Genomic DNA, 22,218 nt, shown 5'->3' on the forward strand with positions numbered 1-22,218 from the left:
AAGTTCTAAGCCCCAGGAGGGCATTCAGAGTTCTGGCTCTCTCTTGTGCAAGCCGAGTGTTGCCCCTGCCGTTTGGGAAGCAGTGGCCCGAGAGATGACTGCCTCCACCTCCACTTCCCCACTGCTCCACCGATCGATAGCTCTTTCAGGACGGTACTTACCGCCTTTCTTTTACCTTCAATCAAAAGAGAAAAAAAAATAATGAAACACAGGGCAGGTGGTACGACCCTGCTGGGGTTGAAGAGGTTTTCAAGTGTCCACTGTCTCCACTGGACCCCTCGTGACAGACCCCAAAACTCAGTGACACAGCGGCAATTATTGAGACAAGAAAGCAGGGGAGGAACTAGCACACAAAAGGTGGAAGTTTTTTTCCTCTTTGCTTCCACATAAAAAAAGAAACTGAAAAATAAATAGATGGATAAATAAATAAAAGCAATTCCTTGGTGAATTCTCTGAGCAAGAAAGGATTGAGAGGTCAATATTTCTAAAATGATCCCTCTCTTTTGAGGGACAATAGTCCAGATCTTTCTCTCTCTCTCTCTCTCTCTCGGGACAGGAGTGTGCTGGCAAAGAAAGAGTACACATCCTCAATAATTATTGGCACCTTTTAATAAAAATAATAAGGAGCAATCGGATCTAAAGAACAACCTTTGTTCTAAAATAAATAAATAAATAAATAAATAAATAAATAAATAAAAAGCGCTCATTGCTACCAACTTGTGCTTGTATTGCAAATCGACTCTCAGGCACAACTAATGGCACCCTAAACAAAAAGTCATTGTTGAAATTTTTATTTTGATTTTGATAAAAGAAAAAAGCGACTGAATTAGCTTCCAAAATCGGCTTCGGCTTTCATGAGAATCTCAGGAATAAAGAATATCTTCATCCACAGTCATTTCGTTAGTACCATTAACCACGGCTTGTTTCCTTGGGGTATAACTAAAAGGTTGCACACGTGTAAAATCCGTTCCTCATTTATTACACCATGGGGGGGAGCCAAAGAACATTGATAATAAAAGAGACAGATGGCTGTTCTTGACCCTTTGACCTCTTACATGCATCAGACAATGCACATAAACATATAGGGTTAGGGTAGGGTATTACAAAAAAAGAAATAAAAACAGAAGGATATGAAGGACAGAAGGAGAAGTCGTCTCCGGGTAAGAAAGGTTCCTGGCGGCCGCGCAATCGCACCGTCATGTAGGTCGGCGGTGTGAGAGTTTTAATTATTTAGTTCTGAAAATTGCTTTTTCACCTGTTTAACATGTACACAGACGCATTAATTAGGCAGAATTATAGATGATTCTGTCCTGTTTGCCTCTTTAACCAGAGCTGGAAGTAATTAAACCTCGCCTCGTTCATTACTGAGCTTTTCTGCCCAATAAACACAAACTCCGCACGCCGCGTTAAACACCGCCGCATAAATAATGTAATTAGACGCAATAAACAGGGATTCTGGGGTAAAGCGAGACTCCGCTGGAGGACTGAAGGCCTGTTGATCAGAAGCTTGATTTCCTTCTTTTTTTTGTGTATGTTTGTGTTTGTTTATTTGCACAGGGATCATATTACGTGCTGATTAGCTCGTCAGAAGAAAATCTGAGGCGAAGTGCGCTGGGTTTGGGAATAAAAAAACTCCTCGGTGGAGAACGCAAAGCAGGAGGCCTATTTGCATAAGGTGATTTCTCAATGGTACAGAAAGTGTAACCTTCTCGCGGAGGTTCTCGGTGGATGTTATGGATGATTAGAATGACACAAAAAACACAAATGGACTGAAGTCATGCTACATAGTAATGAAGATGTTCTATAGGAGGAACGGTCTCAATCATGGTGCTGTAATGAAATTCTCGTTTTCTTTTGTTTGCACAACTGAGGTACAAATTATGGGTGTATCATATGATATTTCTGACCCATTTCCACCTCTAATTAGCGCAGGAATGTACACTAGAATTCATCTTGCACTATTTCAATAATAAAGTACTAGAAACTTCACAACCATATTTCAGTGGACTAATGTGAATCTTACCCCGATAATGCTCAGGCCCTTGAGGTAGTCCATCCTAGGCTGAGCCTGAGGAACACATCCTGCAACCACCACCTTCTTATTTTGCTCCTGAGCCTTTCTGAGAGAGAGAGAGAGAGAGAGAGAGAGAGAGAGAGAGAGAGAGGAGAAGATATATATAATTGACTGTAAAAGCTGTAGTTCTCCTTAGATGTTCACATTTTATTCTTGATTTTTAAAACTTTTTAAACCAAGAAAACGGAAACTTGAATGTGACAGTTACATATAAATAATATCAATATCAAAAATAAAATCAATGCAACATCTGGTTAGTCTAAAAATATTATATATTGTTTAATAAACCAGTCATCCGTTTTCATAAAAACAAAACAAGAAACACAACTAAACTCCATGGCATCTTTAGCATCTGAATTCTCTCTCCTCCCTCTAAAACACAACATAACTAAGGGAGTTGAGAGAAGACTAAAAAAAGAAAAGAAAAAAAAAACAGCTTTGGGCTAAGAGAGTGAAAAAACGCTGAGGCAAAAACAAAAAAAAAAAAACACTGGATGAACATTTGCACATTCGTGTGCATGGAGCACATGTTGGGAAAAGAAAAATTTATTATTTGCCATAAATACGGTACATGGGTACGGGTTTCAGGGGCGGAGCTTATCATGTGACATCACCACCACCTCCATTTATGTGAGAATACATACATTTCCACAAAGTTACAGGTACACAAGTGTAAAGGAAAGTCTTTGGGTGTAGCATGACAATGTTCTCGAGCACAAAGCCAGCTCCATGAAGATATGGTTTTAAATGAGTTTAACAATCACACTCCAAAATCTAGTGGAACATCTGCCCAGAAGAGTGGAGGTTAATACAGCAATTGGGAACTAAATGGGAAACAAGATGTTGAAAATCTTATGGTCAGATTTGTTCTCATACGTTTACCTGGATAGCAATCTGATTGTTCTGCAGATTGTTTCCCAGAACAGCAGTTCTCTCACGTATATTCACTCGCGTCACTGTACGAGCAGTGTTTTTGTGTCCCTGTAGGTAGTTCTTTTTTTTTTATCTGTAATTCTACTTAAGTATGATTCATTTAAAGTATTGTACTAAACTACATTTCAAATCATCTGAAACTAGGTCGAAAAATTTAATAAAATAAAAACAAGAATGCAAAGGAAAAGAAAAAAAAAAGCTGGAGAAAGATTGAGACGGATAAGAGAGTCATGCAGACCCAGCTGAAAGTGAAATGAATCGAAAGTTGTTTGGTGCGTGCACTCGCTGCCTGTATTCTATATCTGCGTTTGCGATTTCTCTCATTATCATAAATTATACCGGGAGATTTTTTTATCATTTTTATTTTTGCTGCGAAACTGCCCAACTTGCATTAGACTTAAATCATGGACTAGCATTTTTGTTAGTTTGTTTCATTTAATCTGTAATGGGTAACTAGTTGAAGATTTAGATTTCCTTGTCCTTTATGAACTACACTAGAATCCCACTACTTTGAATGCCCTGCTTTTTAACAGTAGTTTTACTTGAGTAGCATAATTTATTGCTCTTTCCACCTGCGCTACAGTCGAGCATCCACTGTACACCTCCCTGATTGTAACCCTGCACCGCTGTCAGAGCTGATTGGATGGAACACCTTCTGGCCAATCACAATCCAGAACACATCGGATGAAGATTTCACTTCAGACATGACGAGCGGAAAGCTTACGTACAAAACCGAAGCCAAATCATGGTGTCGTTAAATTCCTCCAGATCTATAGAGAGAAGGGAATACGTGTTTGTGCTGCACCGAGTGGCTGCAAGGGCGCGGGTGGCTGCGCACACATCTCAGCAGTAATCTCAGCAGACAGAGGAACCCTTTAGGAACTGAAGCGGCTCCAAGATATCTCCAACTGATCTCTCCAGACATGTGATGTAGAGTAGGTCAGTAAGAATGTGTGTGTGTGTGTAAGTTGACAGCAAGGCTGGAATTCGCCCTGGTTCCTCGATGACACCACATGAGCAGATCAAATGCAGTGTCCTGATGCATCGGGTCAGTAAAGTGGGTGAAAAGGTGGGTTAGAGCTCAGCACTGCGTCAAAAAGGCTGACTATTACACAGGAGGTGACGTGATCCTCGCGGTAAAGACGACAACAATGAACAAAGGATTAACTTTGTGTTGCTACCGATCGGTTTCTCAGAGTAATAAAACCTCTGGAATGGTGGTGCTTCCCAAACGCTGCTCTCCCTCTCTGCGTGCTGTACATCGTTTACCCTTCAGGTTGTCCAGCTCGTATTTGCTTTTTCTCTAGCAGACATGATCGTGTCCATTTTTGAACGCAAGTTTAATATGAAGCAGTAATACACACTGAATAAGATCTCAGGTCATCACATGCACCTACATTGCTAATTCAATCGCCTGTTCTTTGAATGTTCCTCAAATCTTGAGAGAAAAAAAAAAACAACTAAAAAGTTCCCATGGACAGTGTGAGCACTTGTGAGACTCCAGAACCATGAGCTCAGGATTTACCCAGGAAGCCTGGAGATTTGAAGAGAGAATGTTCTAAACTCTACCACTGGGACAACAACCGTTTCAAATGGAACTGTCCGGTGATGCCGAAGAATTGGATTCCATCTCGATGGTCACTGGTGCAATTTGGTGTCATTTATAGACATTTTAATTGGAAATCTGTACACATTTTTTCAGTGCAAATCTCTAAAAACGCTGAATAAATGGTGTGGTATCGGGGTCTCCAGATCTACAGGGGAAAAGAAATGAATGCGAGTTCCTCCCAGGTGTGTGAGCGCAAACATATGCCCGGCAGAGGAACCGTTGAAAAACTGACCTGGGAGGACTAGGAGATCTGGATGGATCAGCTGAATGCGTGTTTCTTCTCCTAATCTTGAACATGTAACTCTTAACATTGAGCCATGGTTTATAAAACAAGGTCCTTTACAGCTTTGACTCCTGAAACGAATCGGCTGGAGGATGATTTCAGCTGAGCATGAGTGTTTATTTCGAGATAAAGGATTAATAAAACTCTGAAATGGGACTCTGTGCTCGGAGAACGTCTCCAGGCATCTCTCAGGCACTTTTCTCTTCAATCCGAGTGAATAATTGAAAGCCGAGAGCCTTTAAAAGAGTCGAGTTTACATCTAGGATACACAAGAGAACACGGCGCTAATGAAAATATTAACGACCGAAGTCTTCGGTATAAACCGTAAACTTCCAGCTGGAGACTCGAACCCTTGCAGGACCATTTTTTGTAAAAAATATATAAAAAAACAGAATAGTCGTGAGGGACACGAGGACCAAGTGCTATTGGACATGTGGACATGCTGACCGTTCGCTTTATGAGTCACTTGCCAAGCTGTCCAAACACAGACGCGTGACACGAGCGCTAACACGGACAACTCGGAGCTCTGAGCTGGGATTCAGCTGCCACTTTAAAACTAATCACACATATTGTAAAAATACTTCAAATGGATTGGTCAGAACTTAAATACAATGTTAATGTAACATTTATAGAAAGAGCCTCCAGTGTCAGAGGTGAAGCTGTAACAAAGCTTCCAGTCATCTTCAGGACTGAGGAGTTTACCAATGGGTGTGGAAGATGGTCGTGCACTTCTAAATAAAAAATAAATAAAAAATAAAATATATAGGTATTTCATTTCTGGTTCTACTCACAGAACTAGTGTGCAGGTACATGTCTGACGTGGTCATGGACTCAAGAAGCCCCTGGGTGAATTTGGATGTTTTGTAGCTGGGTGTGTGGTTCTAAAAGTGATGTAGCTAATCAAGAAAAACAATAAAAAAAAAAAATAAATAAAACAAACAGTAGACACAGCAACCAATTCAGTACGATTAAAATGAAGCAAGATTCAAAAAAATCTTTCCTGGAGTGACTGCAGTAGCATCAACATCAGAGAGCAGTGATTAGCTCAGATAAGCATGATAACCTCGTCACACAGTAAACACGGAACGCAGAATTCCTCTGAGCAGAATGCTAATGGCTGTATGTGCTGAGATAACCATCTCCACAATCCAATGTTTAATATAAACACAGCTCAGAGAAGAACAAGCAGGTCACAAGCACCAAACCTCAGGACTACACAACCTGCAGGAGTTCCCATAGACTGGCTCAGCCCACTGCTAGAGATAAACAAAGCTCTAACACTCTACGCGAGGAAAACATTGTGAACAAACAGGGATACCTCGACCTTTATCAATCCAGAACCTCTAAACTCCACCATCCCCAATCTCCTGCACCTCCAAACTCCACCATCCCCAATCTCATGCACCTTCAAATTCCAGCCCCAAACTCCTGCAATCTGCACTAATTTCAACACATTTACATAAACCACATACACACACTTCTTATTTATTTCTCCTCAGGACTGATTTTTATTCTCCAAAGGGATACAGCGACCTCCTGGACGAGCCGCTATAAGCACGACGCTACCTGGCCCCTCGTGAAAGAGGAGCTTTGAGTAAAAGGTTAAAGCTGAGACATGTATCATAAAAACATGCAGAAGTGTAATAAAGTTTTAGCGCTTGCTGTGTTCACACACGACTGCCTTTAAATGCATCTGCAAATTGTAGAAGGAGCTCATAAAAACCAATGTCACTCAGTCAATGTCACAGAGAGGAGTGCGAGAAACAGACCAGACATGTATCTATAAATCTGACTCACAGTTCACCTGAATCGAGATGCAAATGGATTATTTCCTGAGTTATCACTCACCTGACCCACAAGAAACAGGATCAAACGTTTAATCTGCTCCAGTTTGATCCGATTTATTAGATTCACACTGTTTACTAAAATAACTGATTAATCCTAAAGGACAATCTACATGAATTCACTGGAGGCATGACTCACCCGAATCGCCCCCAAAATAAAAACGCTTTATTTCATTGATAAACACATTTCACCTCATTCACTCGAGTCAGAATTCACCTGAATAAAGGTGTGAATCAAGTTATTCCTAAACTGTGACTCTCCAGTCTGACCGTAAACATCTCATCTATCTGATTCATCTGGTTCTTCTCTAAGTAGATCGATATGATGCAACACAAGAACAGATTTCCCAGAATCATCATCTAAAAAAAAAAGCAGAAAACAATGGACGATAGAGGAAATCGTAGATCTAACCAGTGGCCTTTTAGCCTCATATGGACAGTAATCATTTTTTTGGAACCTTGATTCCAGAAAAACACCATTATGTGCTTCACAAATATTAGAACTTTAGCAGAGATGAAAAAAAGCATCAGATTTATTCTACAGGAGTTAAACATCATGACTTCACAATGCAGCAACAATGTGGCTTTGTGTGTGTGTGTGTGTGTGTGTGTGTGTGAGGGAACAGCTTGCACCCTGCTGGTTCAAACAGTCTTTTATCATGCATGGAGCTGAAAGAGAGAAACAGCTGACAAGCACAACAGACCCGGCCGTTCGGGACACGATGTGCTGTTTGGACCATTGCTGGGGTTTCATCTGGAATAATTGGCAATTTTCCCAAATAACTAGGTTAGGGCTCTGGGTTGCTGATCAGAAGGTTGAAGGTATACGCTCCAGTATCGCCACAATGCCACTCTTGAGCACGGCCCTTAAATCCTCTGTGCTCTGAGGGCTCTGCATCATGGCTACCCCCAGCTTCCTAACATAACTGGGATATGACTTTTACTGTGCTATAATGTCCATGTGACAAGTAAAATGCCACTTACTCTTACGGAAAATCCTGAACTTATCCAGGATGTGACTCGAGATATAATTCAGCCCATTCGACCACATAAATAGCTTGTCCCAGTCCCTATGCGTTATATATTTCAACAATCCTTCAATTCTATATCTGATTCCACTGATTCAAAGATGTGATTCGTTCGATATGACTCACCTGCTCTTCACTTGATCTGTGTGCTCAAGCTCAATTGATTCCCAAAATATGATTCAGCTGATGTTGACTCAGTCACATTGCCAGTACTTGTTTAAATCTTGGTTCAAGTGTGTCCCGAGTGAGACACTGATTCATCCCGAACACGGTGGGTTTTAATAATCAGAAACATTACTCCTCATTCAACTCACGATTCATCATAGACGCAATTCTACCGAATCAAACCGGGGAAGCTTCTGAAACAGGATGCCGTTCGATTGATCCCTGCAGTGTGAGATCTAAAATTCAACCACATACTGATTGTTTAATTACTTTAACAGTTATTTCATTCACATTGTTCAATACAAGAACTGATTCCTCAAACGTGATCTACCAAATTCACTTCATTCATCAGAAACCCGCCACAATTCATCTGAGTCGCATATTACTTGAATAAGGATGTCATTTGCGATGTGATTCAGATAAATGTGCCGTATTCACTTATTCACCTGATCGATTAGATTCACAATATCAATCCCAAATTCCTCCCTAAAGCAGAATCGATTTATATCACGCAAGATATGATTCATCTAATTCATTCAAGACGTAATTCACCTGATTCCTGAGATACATGTCGGTTGATTGAGGCATTCAGATATATTACTTCTATACTGATACACGTTATTCCACCTTTGAAATACACAAACTTGTGATAGTATTTGTAATTGCCTAATTAAACAGCTGAATTTCATGCTCTGAAGCGCTCAATGCTGGTTAGTGCCTGCAAAGTCGCATTATGACGCACAGCTCTGACGTCTTACTCAAGGAGCAAAAACGCAACGATAAGCCGTTCGTGTAAACATCCGGCGTCATCCGTCACGGCGCCTGCAAGTGGAGATAAAACTGTGCAGCAGGTTCTGATTACGAGACAGAAGAGATACTCCAGTTATCTCGGGTTTATCGCAATAACGGGGTTTGGAAGCGCAATCAGTGGATTCTGCAGCAAAGACAGCATCTGTTCAGATCTTCAACAAGAGAACGACTATGAGGTGACGATCCTCTGCTGAACCTCAAACCCAACCTGCAGGAGCTGATTGATGGCATGTGGCCTGACACTCACTTGTTTAATATACAATGATTGACAGCGCGCTGAAGGTCTGAGGGAGGACATGACATTTTTCTCCTTCCAGGTTTATTGCCTTCTTTGCTGGCTTCTGGGTCATGCTGGTCTGGCAGGACCTGACCAAACTTCTAGGGCTGCAGAGCATGATAATAATGAGGTGATAATGATGATAAAGAGGTGATAATGATGATAAAGAGGTGATTGTGTGATCACGAGCTAAAATGCAGTCTACCAAACGATGATCAGGTTATACTCTAAAGCTAGAGGTGAACACACGCCTCAGCCGGGAGAACTGAGCTTCTGAGAGAGAGAACAAACGAAAGAAAGGGTAAAGAAAAGAAAGAAAGAAAGAAAGAAAGAAAGAAAGAAAGAAAGAAAGAAAGAAGAAAGAAAGAAAGAAAGAAAGAAAGAAGAAAGAAAGAAAGAAAGAAAGAGAAAGAAAGAAGAGAAAGAAAGAAAGAAAGAAGAGAAAGAAAGAAAGAAAGAGAAAGAAAGAAGAGAAAGAAAGAAAGAAAGGAGAAAGAAAGAAAGAAAGAAAGAAAGAAAGAAAGAAAGAAAGAAAGAAGAAAGAAAGAAAGTGAAAGAAAGAAAGAAAGAAAGAAAGAAAGAGAAAGAAAGAAAGGGTGAAAGAAAGAAAGAAAGAGAAAGAAAGAAAGAAAGGTGAAAGAAAGAAAGAAAGGGTGAAAGAAAGGAAGAAAGAAAGAAAGAAAGAAAGAAAGAGAAAGAAAGAAAGGTGAAAGAAAGAAAGGGTGAAAGAAAGAAAGAAAGAAAGAAAGAAAGGGTGAAAGAAAGAAAGAAAGAAAGAAAGGGTGAAAGAAAGAAAGGTGAAAGAAAGAAAGAAAGAAAGAAAGAAAGAAAGAAAGAAAGAAAGAAAGAAAGAAAGAAAGAAAGAAAGAAAGAAAGAAAGAAAGGGTGAAAGAAAGAAAGAAAGAAAGAAAGAAAGAAAGAAAGGGTGAAAGAAAGGAGAAAGAAAGAAAGAAAGGGTGAAAGAAAGAAAGAAAGAAAGAAAGAAAGAAAGAAAGAAAGAAAGAAAGAAAGAAAGAAAGAAAGAAAGAAAGAAGGGTGAAAGAAAGAAAGAAAGAAAGAAAGAAAGAAAGAAAGAAAGAAAGAAAGAAAGAAAGAAAGAAAGAAAGAAAGAAGGGTGAAAGAAAGAAAGAAAGAAAGAAAGAAAGAAAGAAAGAAAGAAAGAAAGAAAGAAAGAAGAAAGAAAGAAGAAAGAAAGAAAGAAAGAAAGAGAAAGAAAGAAAGAAAGAAAGAAAGAAAGAAAGAAAGAAAGAAAAAGAAGGGTGAAAGAAAGGGAGAAAGAAAGAAAGAATTAGAGAACAAAAGAGAGAGACAGAGAGAGAGAGAGAACAGAAGTTCCAGCACCGGGTTATAAAAGTTGAAAATATGACTGAAATTGATTAGTAATGAATATTGTTGATCATTAAAAAGTAAAATAAATGTTACCCATGCTGCCTATAACACTGTGGATGTTCATATTCATTTTGAAATGTAGATTTTGTACATTTACAGACTCACTAAACACAGATATAGTGATTAAAAGTGCTGCTTTTCATCCTTAACATTGTAAAATAAGACACTTCCATATCAATTTGTATATTTTTGTATATTATTTTTATTTTAATTTTTTCAGTTATTTTTGCAGAAATAAATGAATATTTGCATCATTTTATTAGAAATGCAGCAACACTGAATGGGTGAGACTGTAAAAGCAAGTGTGAATGTGGTGTTTAGGAGGAATTTTTTTGGGATCCATAGTCAGGTGTGTGTCTGTGTGTCTGTGTGTGTGTGTGTGTGTGTGTGTGTGTGTTGACGTGCTTTAAAAGCCTCTTATTCCGGCGATCATTATTTATTCTAAACAGTGTTTTTATTGAAAAATGTCAGAAAGCCCACACAATGCCGGCTGCCTAATTAAATCTCTATTCACTCTCTATTGCCTTCCTTCTCTCTTTCTCTCTTTTCCACAGCAAAATGTGGGGCACTGGCAATTAAATAAAAGGTTCAAGGCAAGGTTCATTACATTAAAATGTGAAAAAGAGAGAGAGAGAGAGAGAGAGAGAGAGAGAGAGAGAGAGAGAGAGAGAGAGAGAGAGTGTGTGTGTGTGTGTGTGTGTGTGTGTGTGTGTGTGTGTGTGTGCGCGCGCGCGGATGAAAGGCAGGTTGATTTTAATCGAGACAGATTTAGCTGCCACACTTGTTAGCAGCAGTGTCATTTTGTTTTTCCGGGATGAAAAGCGCTCAGCTTGGCCTTTTCTGTCGCAGCACATCATCTCTCTTCAGCTCCTCGCAAAATCCTTTTTATTAAAGATTTACGAATGATGGCGCGGATCACAAACCCTCACACGCCAGACTGTGTGGCAAGGAACTTGTTTACAGGGGTGTGAGAAAATGTTTGCCCCTTTCTGGTTTCTTATTTTTATGCATGTTTGTCACACTTCAATGTTTCAGATCAAACTAATTTAAATATTAGTAAAAGATAACACAATTGAACACAACATACAGTTTTTAAATGAAGGTTTTGTAATTGAGTGAAAACAAAATCAAAAACTACATGGTCCTGTGTGAAAAAGTGTTTGCCCCCTGTTAAAACTGTGGTTTATCACACCTGAGTTGAATTTCTCTCGTCACACCGAGGCCTGATTACTGCCACACCTGTTCACAATCAAGAAATCTCTTAAATAGAACAAAGTGATGTAGACCAAAAGATCCTCAAAAGCGAGACATCATGCCGAGATCCAAAGAAATTCAGAAACAAATGAGAAAGAAAGTAATTGAGATCTATCAGTCTGAAAAAGGTTCTAAAGCCGTTTCTAAAGCTTCGGGACTCCAGTGAACCACAGTGAGAGCCAGTATTCACAAATAACAATAACATGGAACAGTGGAGAAACTTCCCAGGAGTGCCAGCCGACCAAAATTACCCCAAGAGCACAGCGACGACTCATACGAGAGGTCACAAAAGACCCACAACAACATCCAAAGAACTGCAGGCCTCACTTGCCTCAGTTAAGGTCAGTGTTCATGACTCCACCATAAGAAAGAGACTGGGAAAAATGGCAGGGTTCCAAGACTAAAACCGCTGCTGAGCAAAAAGAACATAAAAGCTAAAGGTTGTTATCGCAAGCGCTTGATTGCAGTTGTTGCTGCTAAAAACTTCATGTTGTGTTCACTTGTGTTATCTTTTACTAATATTTAAATGAGTTTAATGATCTGAAACATTAAAGTGTAACAAAACATGCAAAAAAAGAAGAAATCAGGAAGGGGCAAACACTTTCTCACACCACTGTATGTCCTTTATTTAAGGGCAATAATGAGGCTGTAAAAGCTTTGATCATCGGCAGAACTACAAACCAGATCCTGATGTAAAACACCTGGAATGCTTTACATCACACCTCCTTTCTCCTTCAGCAGTGCAGAAATCCCACTCTAACATCATCCTCCTGTAGTATGCCTCTAACACCATCCACTGCCTCCTTACCCAAAGAAACATAATACAAGATAGACACAGCTGTGAGAGAGAGAGAGAGAGAGAGAGAGAGAGAGAGAGAGAGAGAGAGAGATGAGAGGAAAAGCACAAAAAGAGAACGAGTTCCTGAGTTCCCTGTGTTCCTAGAGAAGCTGAAATCATTAAAATGTTGCTGAGAAACTGGAGAAGTGTGTCAGCCGCGATGCTCGTTAGCACCCTGTCAGCTCACAGTCAGAGAGCGGGGGGATGAAAACGAAAAGGGGATGGAAAGAGCTGCAAGTCGTCACAGAGTAAGCAGAAATAAAAGTGAATGATGAAGAGGAGGGAAAAAAAAAATGAACAAACCGGCTTGTGGTTTTATACTAATTCGGTTGAAATAATACATTAAAACAAAAAAACACTTGCAAAGCATCTGATCAGGGTCTGCAGGTGCATTCTGGGTGTTTAGTGTAAACACACAGAGAATGATGTGTTTGTGGTTTCAGCAGAGCTCAGGAATTAAGTTCTCTCTCTCTCTCTCTCTGTGTATTTACAGTATAACAAACTGCTACCTGAAAGAAACCCTCACTCTGTTCAACAGAACTGTTACATGTTAAAGAGTTGCTCCTGTAGGCCAACACGCTCCGCTAACCATCAACCCACCACATGTCTGTGGTAAAGAGACTGACATGAAACACACTCTTACCACCAATCATCTGATTTAGTGTGCAGAAGATTATAAACAAATGGTAAAAAAAAGAAACAAAAATGACTGGGTTCTTATCACAGAAAAGGAAGATGGAGAAATAAACGCACTGGACACACATAACAGCAGCGGGTACACGAGTGACGTGTGATGATAGTTTCTGTTCTGTTAAACATAAGATAAACATACAGAGCTCCATCACACGAGACTCAGAGCTCCTTTGCAGAGCTAAGGACTAAAAGTAAGTTGTCCTAGCCAAATAAAGTGCAATTTGCAACCTAGTGTAAACAGTGCATATAATATCATTATAATAAGTATATTATATGCACCTTATTACATTTATTTGAAAATTAATACGATTATGAATATGATTACACTGCCTTACATTATTACATATTTAAACTTGGCCATAAATAATATTTGCACTGCATTACTTTAATGTATGAAAGAAGCAATATAATTAAAAGGTTTATTATTACAGTTATGGGCACCCAAAACTTTTGGCACCCAAAACCAAGTGCATATTTCTGATTAAAAGAAGTGAACATACCCGATCGGTTTTCTATAAAGACCATTTCGTTAACATTTGGAGTGTTTTCACTTTAAACGTCAAAAAAAAAAAAAAAGGGGATTGGGCTTTGAGCCCTTTTATTACTGACTCTTATGATTTCATTTACTACCCTAAATCTGCAGGATCCCTGATAACAGTAGTTATTAGTAGATGGTAGTTCAAGTGAGGAAATGAAGAATATGTTGAAAACAAGATGGCAGTCATGACTGAGAAGGATTTTCTAGTGGAGTGAAAGTGATCCTGAAGGTCAAATTACTGTAAGTAGAGAACTTAAAAGGAAGAGGATTAATTACCTGAAATGGTGTTGAGAAGAGAGAGAGAGAGAGAGAGAGAGAGAGAGAGAGAGAGAGAGAGAGATGAACACCCAAAAGGAATGAGCTCATCCAAGTACTGTGTTCGAGAGAGAGAGAAGAAGGAGAAAGAGAATATGATGTGCTTCAACATGCTTCAACATCCACAGAGTTCCTACACAATTGTGTGCCTCCAGCTTTGTGCTAACAGTTTGGATAAGAACCACATTCGGCTGGAAAAGTCAGGTGTCCCAATACGTTTGTCCATATAGTTAATTTTAAAAAGAAATAAATGTAGTCAGTTATTGTGTTTGTCCATCGTATCGCACATTTCACACATGACTATAGTGTTAACATTATTCATTATTATTTTATCTTTACTAAAACCCAATAAAAACACTAACTCCTTCATAGAAAAGTACAAATGTACAAAAAATACAGAGTATCCGATCAGATCAGAGACTCTAGCAGGCCATCATGAACGTCCACCTTGGGACACCTCATCACACAGGTCCTCCTTCTGCATGTATGAGCAGCACCGCAGCCTGGAGACGCCTCGTCTTCAAGCGCTAGGGGACGTTTCAGAGCTTTAAGAGAACATCGACCTCAAAAAAAATATATCTCCAGTGTAGCATGAGAGCTAGAAAACCCCCCCAAGGTGCTTGGGAAAGGTCACAGCTTCCTGGCTGTCATGTAGCATGACTCGCTTGTGCATGGGGCACACACACACACACACACACACACACACACACACACACACACACACACACACACCCCCTCATGAGGAGATCTAACCCTGTGGTCTTGCTAACGGACACTAAAATGTTGTTCATTCTTAAAATTGAGATTTTAGCAGCATTTGAATTTTATGCTAATTGGGGACGACTAATTGGGGATCCAGATACTAGTGTTTGAACAAAAAAAAGCCACGCCCCCAAGTGTCATCTCTCACAGGTGTGGTTGTTGAGTTATGCTTTTTCACAATTTTCTTAAAAAAAAAAAATGGTCAAAAGGTGGCCACTGTAATGGGGCGGAAACCAAACCGGTTTGTCATGTGACTTTTTTAGCCACTATAGACCCTGATTCAACGCTAAAAAATTATTAAATAAATAAACCAAGAAAACTTTGCTTAGTATGTCCCAAGAAAAGATGATGTGTGCCGAGTCGCCCTTCTCCTTTTGGCCCTTCCTGAAAGGCTACGTTGAAAGCAGCATGTGCTCGGTGCTCCTGGGTCTCTGCCTTTCAACGGACAATTGTGCTGAGAACAGACGCCTCGCAAAGGTCAGAGAAAAAGAGCGCGGCAGCGGCATGCTGTTCTATAACGATGCCGTTAGAACCCGATAGCTTACTGCCCGTGTCGGTTATACAGAGATCCGTAACCGGAGACGCTGGATACGGCAGCAGGTGGGACGCCGAGCTCGGGTTCGGATACTCGCAGGGAAAACGAGGTCTGTGTAGGACAGAAGGTGGCTAGAGATAAGTGGGATTGTAACAAAGACCTGTCCCATATCTGAAGAAGCAACCTGTTACTGTGGTTACGAGAAGAATGAGCCGTTCTGCTGAGCTTATTTTGCTCTTAGTTTCATTGTAAAAGGTTCGCGTTCCTTTTTCTCATTCAGCTCCTCTTTAATCCATAGAGTCCATTTATTGTAGAACCCTATAACAGAGGCTTTTCAAAGTCATTTAAGGAGCCGTTACGAAAAAAGTGCCAGGGTTCCATATTTATTTAAAAGAACCCTACGAAAACCCCCTGAGGAACATTTTGTACTGGTGTAGATCTAAAACCTGCCAGGAGTTGAATGCTGAATCTTTTTGTACATTCTCTACTCATTAAGAAAAGGTTCTTTAAGATGTTCCTCACTGAAGGAACCCTGGCGGTTGTACTGCAGAAAATTACAATAATATAGCAAGTTCCAGATGAACCACTTTTCAGAAGCCAAGAACTCAGAACCCCCCATTTTTTTATTAGTTTATTTTTTTAAAGAGTGAGTGGGCCATTATGTGTGAGTTTTGTTGATGATGATGTTCTTCCTCTCTCATCAGGACTTTACCAATTTGTGGCTGCATATTTTGGATCGTTTCGTCACATCGCCGTTTCCCAATAATCTGGTTTCTACACAGAACAGTGTCCAATGTGGTGCAGAAATAAAGAGTCTACAAGGCTTAGTACCCAAAAAAGAACCATTCCAGATCCCCATCCTGACTGGTGCTCGGCAAAACAATTCATGATAATACGCGCATGCGAGTAGGGAGAAGTTCGGAGAAACAAACTGTTCTGTTCCAGAACACAATCTCTTCAGAATCTTAACCATTAAGCTGAAAGTAAACAGATGAGTGATAAAGTGTCCATGCTGGAGACGAAAGCACGCATTCCTGATCCAAACACCTTATCGTTACAGAGTGCACTGGGCATGCAAGCAAACAGGGAAGGTGGGGGGAGGGGGGGGGGGGGATTACAACGACTAAAGAAAAACATGACCTCGAGCAAACATAGGCATCTGGACTCGAAATAGTCATCGCCTTAATTAACCATCTAACATCATCCAGTGGATGCACATGGCTTCATAATCTACCTTTCCAATTGGCTCCATGGGTCAGGAGCCTCCTGTTGGCAGGTACGTACTGTATGCTCAGGTGGGTATGGAAGCCAAGAACCTTGTATAGGAAGCTAAGTCTGAACAACCCTTTGAGGAGAAACCATTTATGGACCACTTGTGGAGAACCATTAAAGGGTCCGTATGGAACTGAATAACAAATCCTCCTTATTAAATGAACCTTTGGGAAAGTCTTCAGCTTGTGTGTGTTTGTTCTGCACTTTCTTCTTAACAGTGTATTTAGAACTTCAGTGCTTGAATTCTTGGTAATTTAAACCTGTTTCCCCGGTTCTGCTTTAAAACTTTAACCTTAAATAGGGATCTTTGGTTTGTCATTTGTTGGAGACTGAGAATGGTCACTAATTTTTTTGTCGAAATATCTAGAACTTGTCAGGAAAACAACGTTCAGATTCTTGGTACCGTGTAAGGAAATCGTGCTCTTCGAGGCGGGTCTTCAAAGAATTGGTTTGCGTTTTATAGATTCTAACAGAAAGGTTCATGTTTTGAAAAGTCTCTCCTACAGGGAAACACTGCTGGAAGCTACTACAAAAGGTTGCACTATGTTTATTGACGATAATTAAAGCCACCTAAACAGTTTTTGGTCTCTTTAAGGACACTTGAAGAAAGAAGTCAGAAGAAAAAAAACATGCAGGCATCAGGTCTCTAATGACTCATCAGCACCTGTGATGACTGATTATTTACTACTATATCAGTATCTGTTAACATCATGTATAACCCGATGGCAGATGTGTGTGTGTGTGTGTGTGTGTGTGTGTGTGTGTGTGTGTGTGTGTGTGTGTGTGTGTACTCCGATAGGTGTGGAAGTCAATTTATTCAACTTGTTCCTCTCAGGTTATCTGTTATGAGCACTGGCAATAACGTGAAGTATTTCCGTGTAACACTCGATCCAGGCTGAACGTTTTTAGAGCGGGGCGGCGTCACGTGAAACACAACAACACCTGCCTGTTCTGTGTGCTCGTTGCCAAAAGGGAACCCAAAACCTCTAGAGCTGCCCATATGCTTCCAAATCCATAAAACACACGCACACAACGAACAAAAGCTGCCTCTCCCTGTCGCCTTTAACAGCCCCAGGTGATTTGGGTTGCCATGCAGTCAGTATTTAAACACGGGGTTCTGTTTCTGTGCCAAGAGAGCACTGTAAACAGCTCGGGGATAGAAAGAGAGAGAGAGACAGAGAGAAATAAAGCTCCTCTATCGTTTGTTTAACTTTGCCTTTTAATTGATATGATTGTGCAACAGATTTGTTGGACGTTTACTGAGAGACGGTTTGAGTAAACAGGTGAAATGGCGTCTCCCAGGCTCCCAAGGCCACGGTGAAGAGCAGCGAGACTGAGCTAGGACAGGCAAAGGGCGGAGACGCGGGACAGGTGCGAGGGCTTTGGAGAGTAAATACAGTGTTGGCGCAGCAGGTGGTAGACGGCTGCTCGCCCGCTTCACAAGCTCGATAAGAAAAACCAGAGTGCACGGGCAGGCGTTCTCACAGGGGTGTTTAATCAGGAGCCATTAACTTTAGACACATACACAGGGGCCGGTATTAGACGCTGGTTAGAAACGCCTTATCAGTGCAAACCTGACCCTCTGTATACAAGACCAACATCTGAGAACAAAACCAAATCCTAATCAAATCACTTTACCTCGTATACACTCATTAAACACCTCAGCACACATCTTTTAAAAAAAAAAAAAAAAAACACACCTGCCCCGTACATCAGTGTGTGACTTTCGGACCAAACTCTGGGATTAGTGTTGGGTTAAAGAAAAAACATCCAGCAAGAATCAGTGATGAATTGAAACTAAAATCGCTGAAAACTGGTTCAAGCGAACAACAAGGTCAAAAACATTGTACAACCGCGCTGAGCAGAAAATCATCTCAAAGCACAAAAGAAAAAAGAATCCCAGTTCCGTATTCACCATGGGATTGGTGTGAGGAATTATCGGAGGAAATCGGGTGTTTTGAAACATCGCAAGAAATACGCTTTCGGGTGTAATATCCGTCGGGGTTCCTGCACTGCTGCTCCGAAACGACAGGAAACACGTTTGTAGCGCACCTTAAAGGGAATACAACCAATATTAATCGATGCAAGTTTTAAAGAATGCATTGGGAGAAACACCCAGTTTTCGTAATTCTTAAATACAACGATTCGAAACACACGTTTCATTTTACTATAGAAAAAAAAAATTCATTGATGTTCTTCAAGCACATTTCAGGGAAAAGAAAAAAAAAAGAAAGATCTTGTTAAATGAACGCTGTGAATGATTGATTTAATGTAGCTCGGACACATTGTGTCTAGACTTTTTTTTTTTTTAATCCTAACAGGAACCCTTGCTGTAGCCCCACGAAAGCAGAAATCATCTTTTTACACCCCACCCCATGCTCAACTCGCAGCAGGCCAGGATTTAATTACGAGGGTACTTTTTTCTTTTCTTAAGGCTTTGTTTGTGTGTATTGTGTGGGATCATTTACGTTCGGGAAACGTTTTGGGTTTTTCCTCCTTAATAGATAAAAAGAAAATTCAAAAATGGTCTTCTCTGCAATCGAGTCAGAACAGATAGAAGCGCATAATCATGATCTTACACGTTTTGGAAGCTGTGAAAAGAAACCGATACGACTTCCTGCTGATTTGGATCATGCAGAGTTAAACCTGATCAAGTGGAGGAGGAGTCGTATCGAGCCGGACTGAGTGAGCGCGCAAAAAAGAAAAAAAAGACGGATTATTGAGCACTGCCTCAGATCGAGATCTGACCCCTTATGAATATTCAAGAAACCCGAGACGACGTCCTGCTCCAAAAAACAAATCCATACCGAGTAACACAGCTGCCATGAATACACTAAAATAAACAGGAAGTCTACAGGAAGTCGCCGGAATTGATGAAAAAAACGACATCAAGGTTTTTAGGTGTCTTTGTTCTTATGGTGTACAAACACGAACATTCTTGACCTTCAAGTCAGTTTTGTGTGTGTGTGTGTGTGTGTGTGTGTGTGTAAGAGCTCCTAACAAAATCCGAGAGGTTTCAAGATGTTGAAAAGGTTCGGAATCAAGGCCGGGTTTGAAGAGCGAGCTGATGAGGAGGAGGTAAAGAGGGAGCATTTCTGAGCATCTTCCTCATTAGCATAACTTCAGACTGAGTGTGAAGTGATAACGCTAATTAGCGCTTCTGGCTAATCTGGACTCGATGAGAAAGTAAAAAAAAAAAGACGGACAGACAGACGGACAGTGAGACCCTTCAGCTTGTTTGTGGACTCCCTGATCACGAGTCTGCTCACATCGCTACGCCGCGTTCCCAAATTTACCCAGCATGCCCCGACATATAATTCGGCTTCAGAGGCGATTGGGTCTGTTCCAGGAATTCAATTACGTCTCTTATCAATTAACTTCAATTTAATCAGACAGCTTCATGAATAATAAGCGTGTTATTGCGGTCGGGTGGATGTAAATCCAGCACGAGGCTTTATTAAAATTTCGAGCGCTATAGAATGCGGCGAGGTCGTTATTTGTTAAGCAAGCGCTCCGCTGATCATTGGAATTACGCTCGGCGTTGGCGAGGAAGCCGACGGCTCGGTGTGCACGACTTTAATTATAGCGCGGATACTAACGCCGCCGTACTTCATCCGACATGCAGATACACACGCCGGGGTAAACACGGCTCGCTGAACGCTTCTGATGCTAGGTTAAGATTAGCACGGGAGGTCTGGAATCGCATGGACGCGCGAAGCGAAAATTCGGCGTTTGATATCTTTTGATTCCTCCAGCTGCGACGAGAAGAGAAACGCGATGGTACGTACGTGAAATCGCAACCGGGTTCTTCCGAGGGACACCGAGGGACGACTCTGGGCCGCGTTCGCATCTGCTGAGCGCTCGAGTCGGATCATTTCCTCAGGAATTTCGGAATTACCATGGGTCTCGGGTTTTTGTGATTTGTCAGATTTGATCTAGCTGACGAAAGACTGCACTTTTAAGTCAAAGATTTTTTCATTCGGTTATACTTTTTAACACCAAGATGCACACGACAAAAAAAAAAACATCTCTCCGGTTACCACATATCAAAAAACATGACTAATATAAGCGCTAGCAGAGAAAATGGATCCGAGTGTTTGAAGTCTAATCAGCAGCATGCGACATGTCCTAATAGTCTTGGATTATCATATTTCCAAAGCGGGAAGCTTTTCGTTCCTCGCGCGCTCCTTCCTTATTGTTCGTCTCGGAGATGTTCATCACGTCTTCATTACTACGGGAGATAATCATCTAACGCTTTTCGACACACAAATAGCCGCCAGCGACATGCTATTCGCCAACACGAGCGCTAGGTGCTAATTAGTGCTAGTTATTGAAAAGGCAGGTAGGGGGTGGATGGGAGGGTTTTGCTTGTCTCCTGAGGTAAAAGCTCATTAACAAGTTTCCAGAAGAGGGAGATTTCAGTGGCCGGGGTCACAACCAGTCTCCAAATCTTTCCGAATTCTGACGATGGATGAATGGTGTTATGCTAATTAGGGGTGTGGGAGTGTCTGCTTCCTGGTGAGATGGAAGTTGTGGATCCATTGAAAGGACAAGAAACGAAGAAAAGGCATCATATGCGAATAGTACAGGTCGTCTATGAAACACAGAGGTGGTGAGATATCATCATCATCATCATCATTATATGAAGTGTCGAAAAAGGAACATTTTCCTCAGTGCTTTAACTAATACCTACGCTGAGGTCAAGAACAACAAGCCTGAGCGCGCTCTCATTAATATCTGTGAAGTTCGTTATTAATTCAGAAAGGACCTCATTCAGAGGGTGAGATCCGGCACACAATCACAAGGCTCCATTTCCGACTCCTGAAATAAGCTTTCATTTAAGAGGAACTGCATTTCTCTTTCCTTGTTTCTTCTGCCTCAGAGCCTGTGACTTCGACTAGCAATAAAAGTGTTTTTTTAATAGGAAATGACATACTGTGAGAGTGTATGAGTGTGTGGTAGTTTGACACCATATAGTATAACTGTGATGTGGTGAAATTGGAAGACTGAATGAATGAATAAATGGAGTCAGTGGTAAGAGTAACCTTGTTTACGGAGCTGTAAAAAGGTTATCATAACGTCCAGGTCACCATCCATCACAGCTCAATTTCCTTACAGCCTCAGAGCCTTGATCAATCCAGTGCCCAAGCTGCACATTTAATCGCTCCACCACTCCAAGTCTTTTCATGGTTTAGATGAAGAAGATACCAGCTCTTTATTCATCAGTCAGAATCAGACTGTGAACGTCTCCATCTCAAACCAGTGAAACTGCTGAGAAGACACCAGGGTTCTGTTCAAAACACCTAAAACCTACTGAAGTGAGGTTTTTTTTTTTTTGGTCCAGCCATCACTGGAATCTTCTTACACAGACCCCTTTGTGTCAGGTTCTACAACATTCCACACACGCAAACTGAATTCATAGTCAGAATTATTCGGAGATCCTGAGTAAAATCAATGAAAACAACATGCTGAACATGTACAGAGTTTCCAGTGTCAGAACTATGCTGAGATTTTTTTTTTTTTTAACTTACATGTTACAAAAATGAGGCTGGTGAGGGAATTAAAAAATGAGGCTGTTAAAGGAATGACCATTTATAGC

General features: G+C 40.8%; 1 protein-coding gene across 1 annotated transcript in view; it reads right to left on the reverse strand.

Moving 5' to 3' along the window:
• The window catches only part of cdkal1 (CDK5 regulatory subunit associated protein 1-like 1), a 217,455-nt gene that overhangs the window by 137,613 nt on the left and 57,624 nt on the right, over positions 1–22,218 (reverse strand). Inside the window, exon 5 of the mRNA XM_046846802.1 lies at positions 2,024–2,120. Within this exon, the coding sequence (XP_046702758.1) occupies positions 2,024–2,120 (97 nt within the window). The remainder of the gene's footprint in view (positions 1–2,023; positions 2,121–22,218) is intronic.

This window comes from Silurus meridionalis, chromosome 4 (assembly GCF_014805685.1).
Source record: "Silurus meridionalis isolate SWU-2019-XX chromosome 4, ASM1480568v1, whole genome shotgun sequence".
In the NCBI taxonomy this organism is placed as follows: domain Eukaryota; kingdom Metazoa; phylum Chordata; class Actinopteri; order Siluriformes; family Siluridae; genus Silurus; species Silurus meridionalis.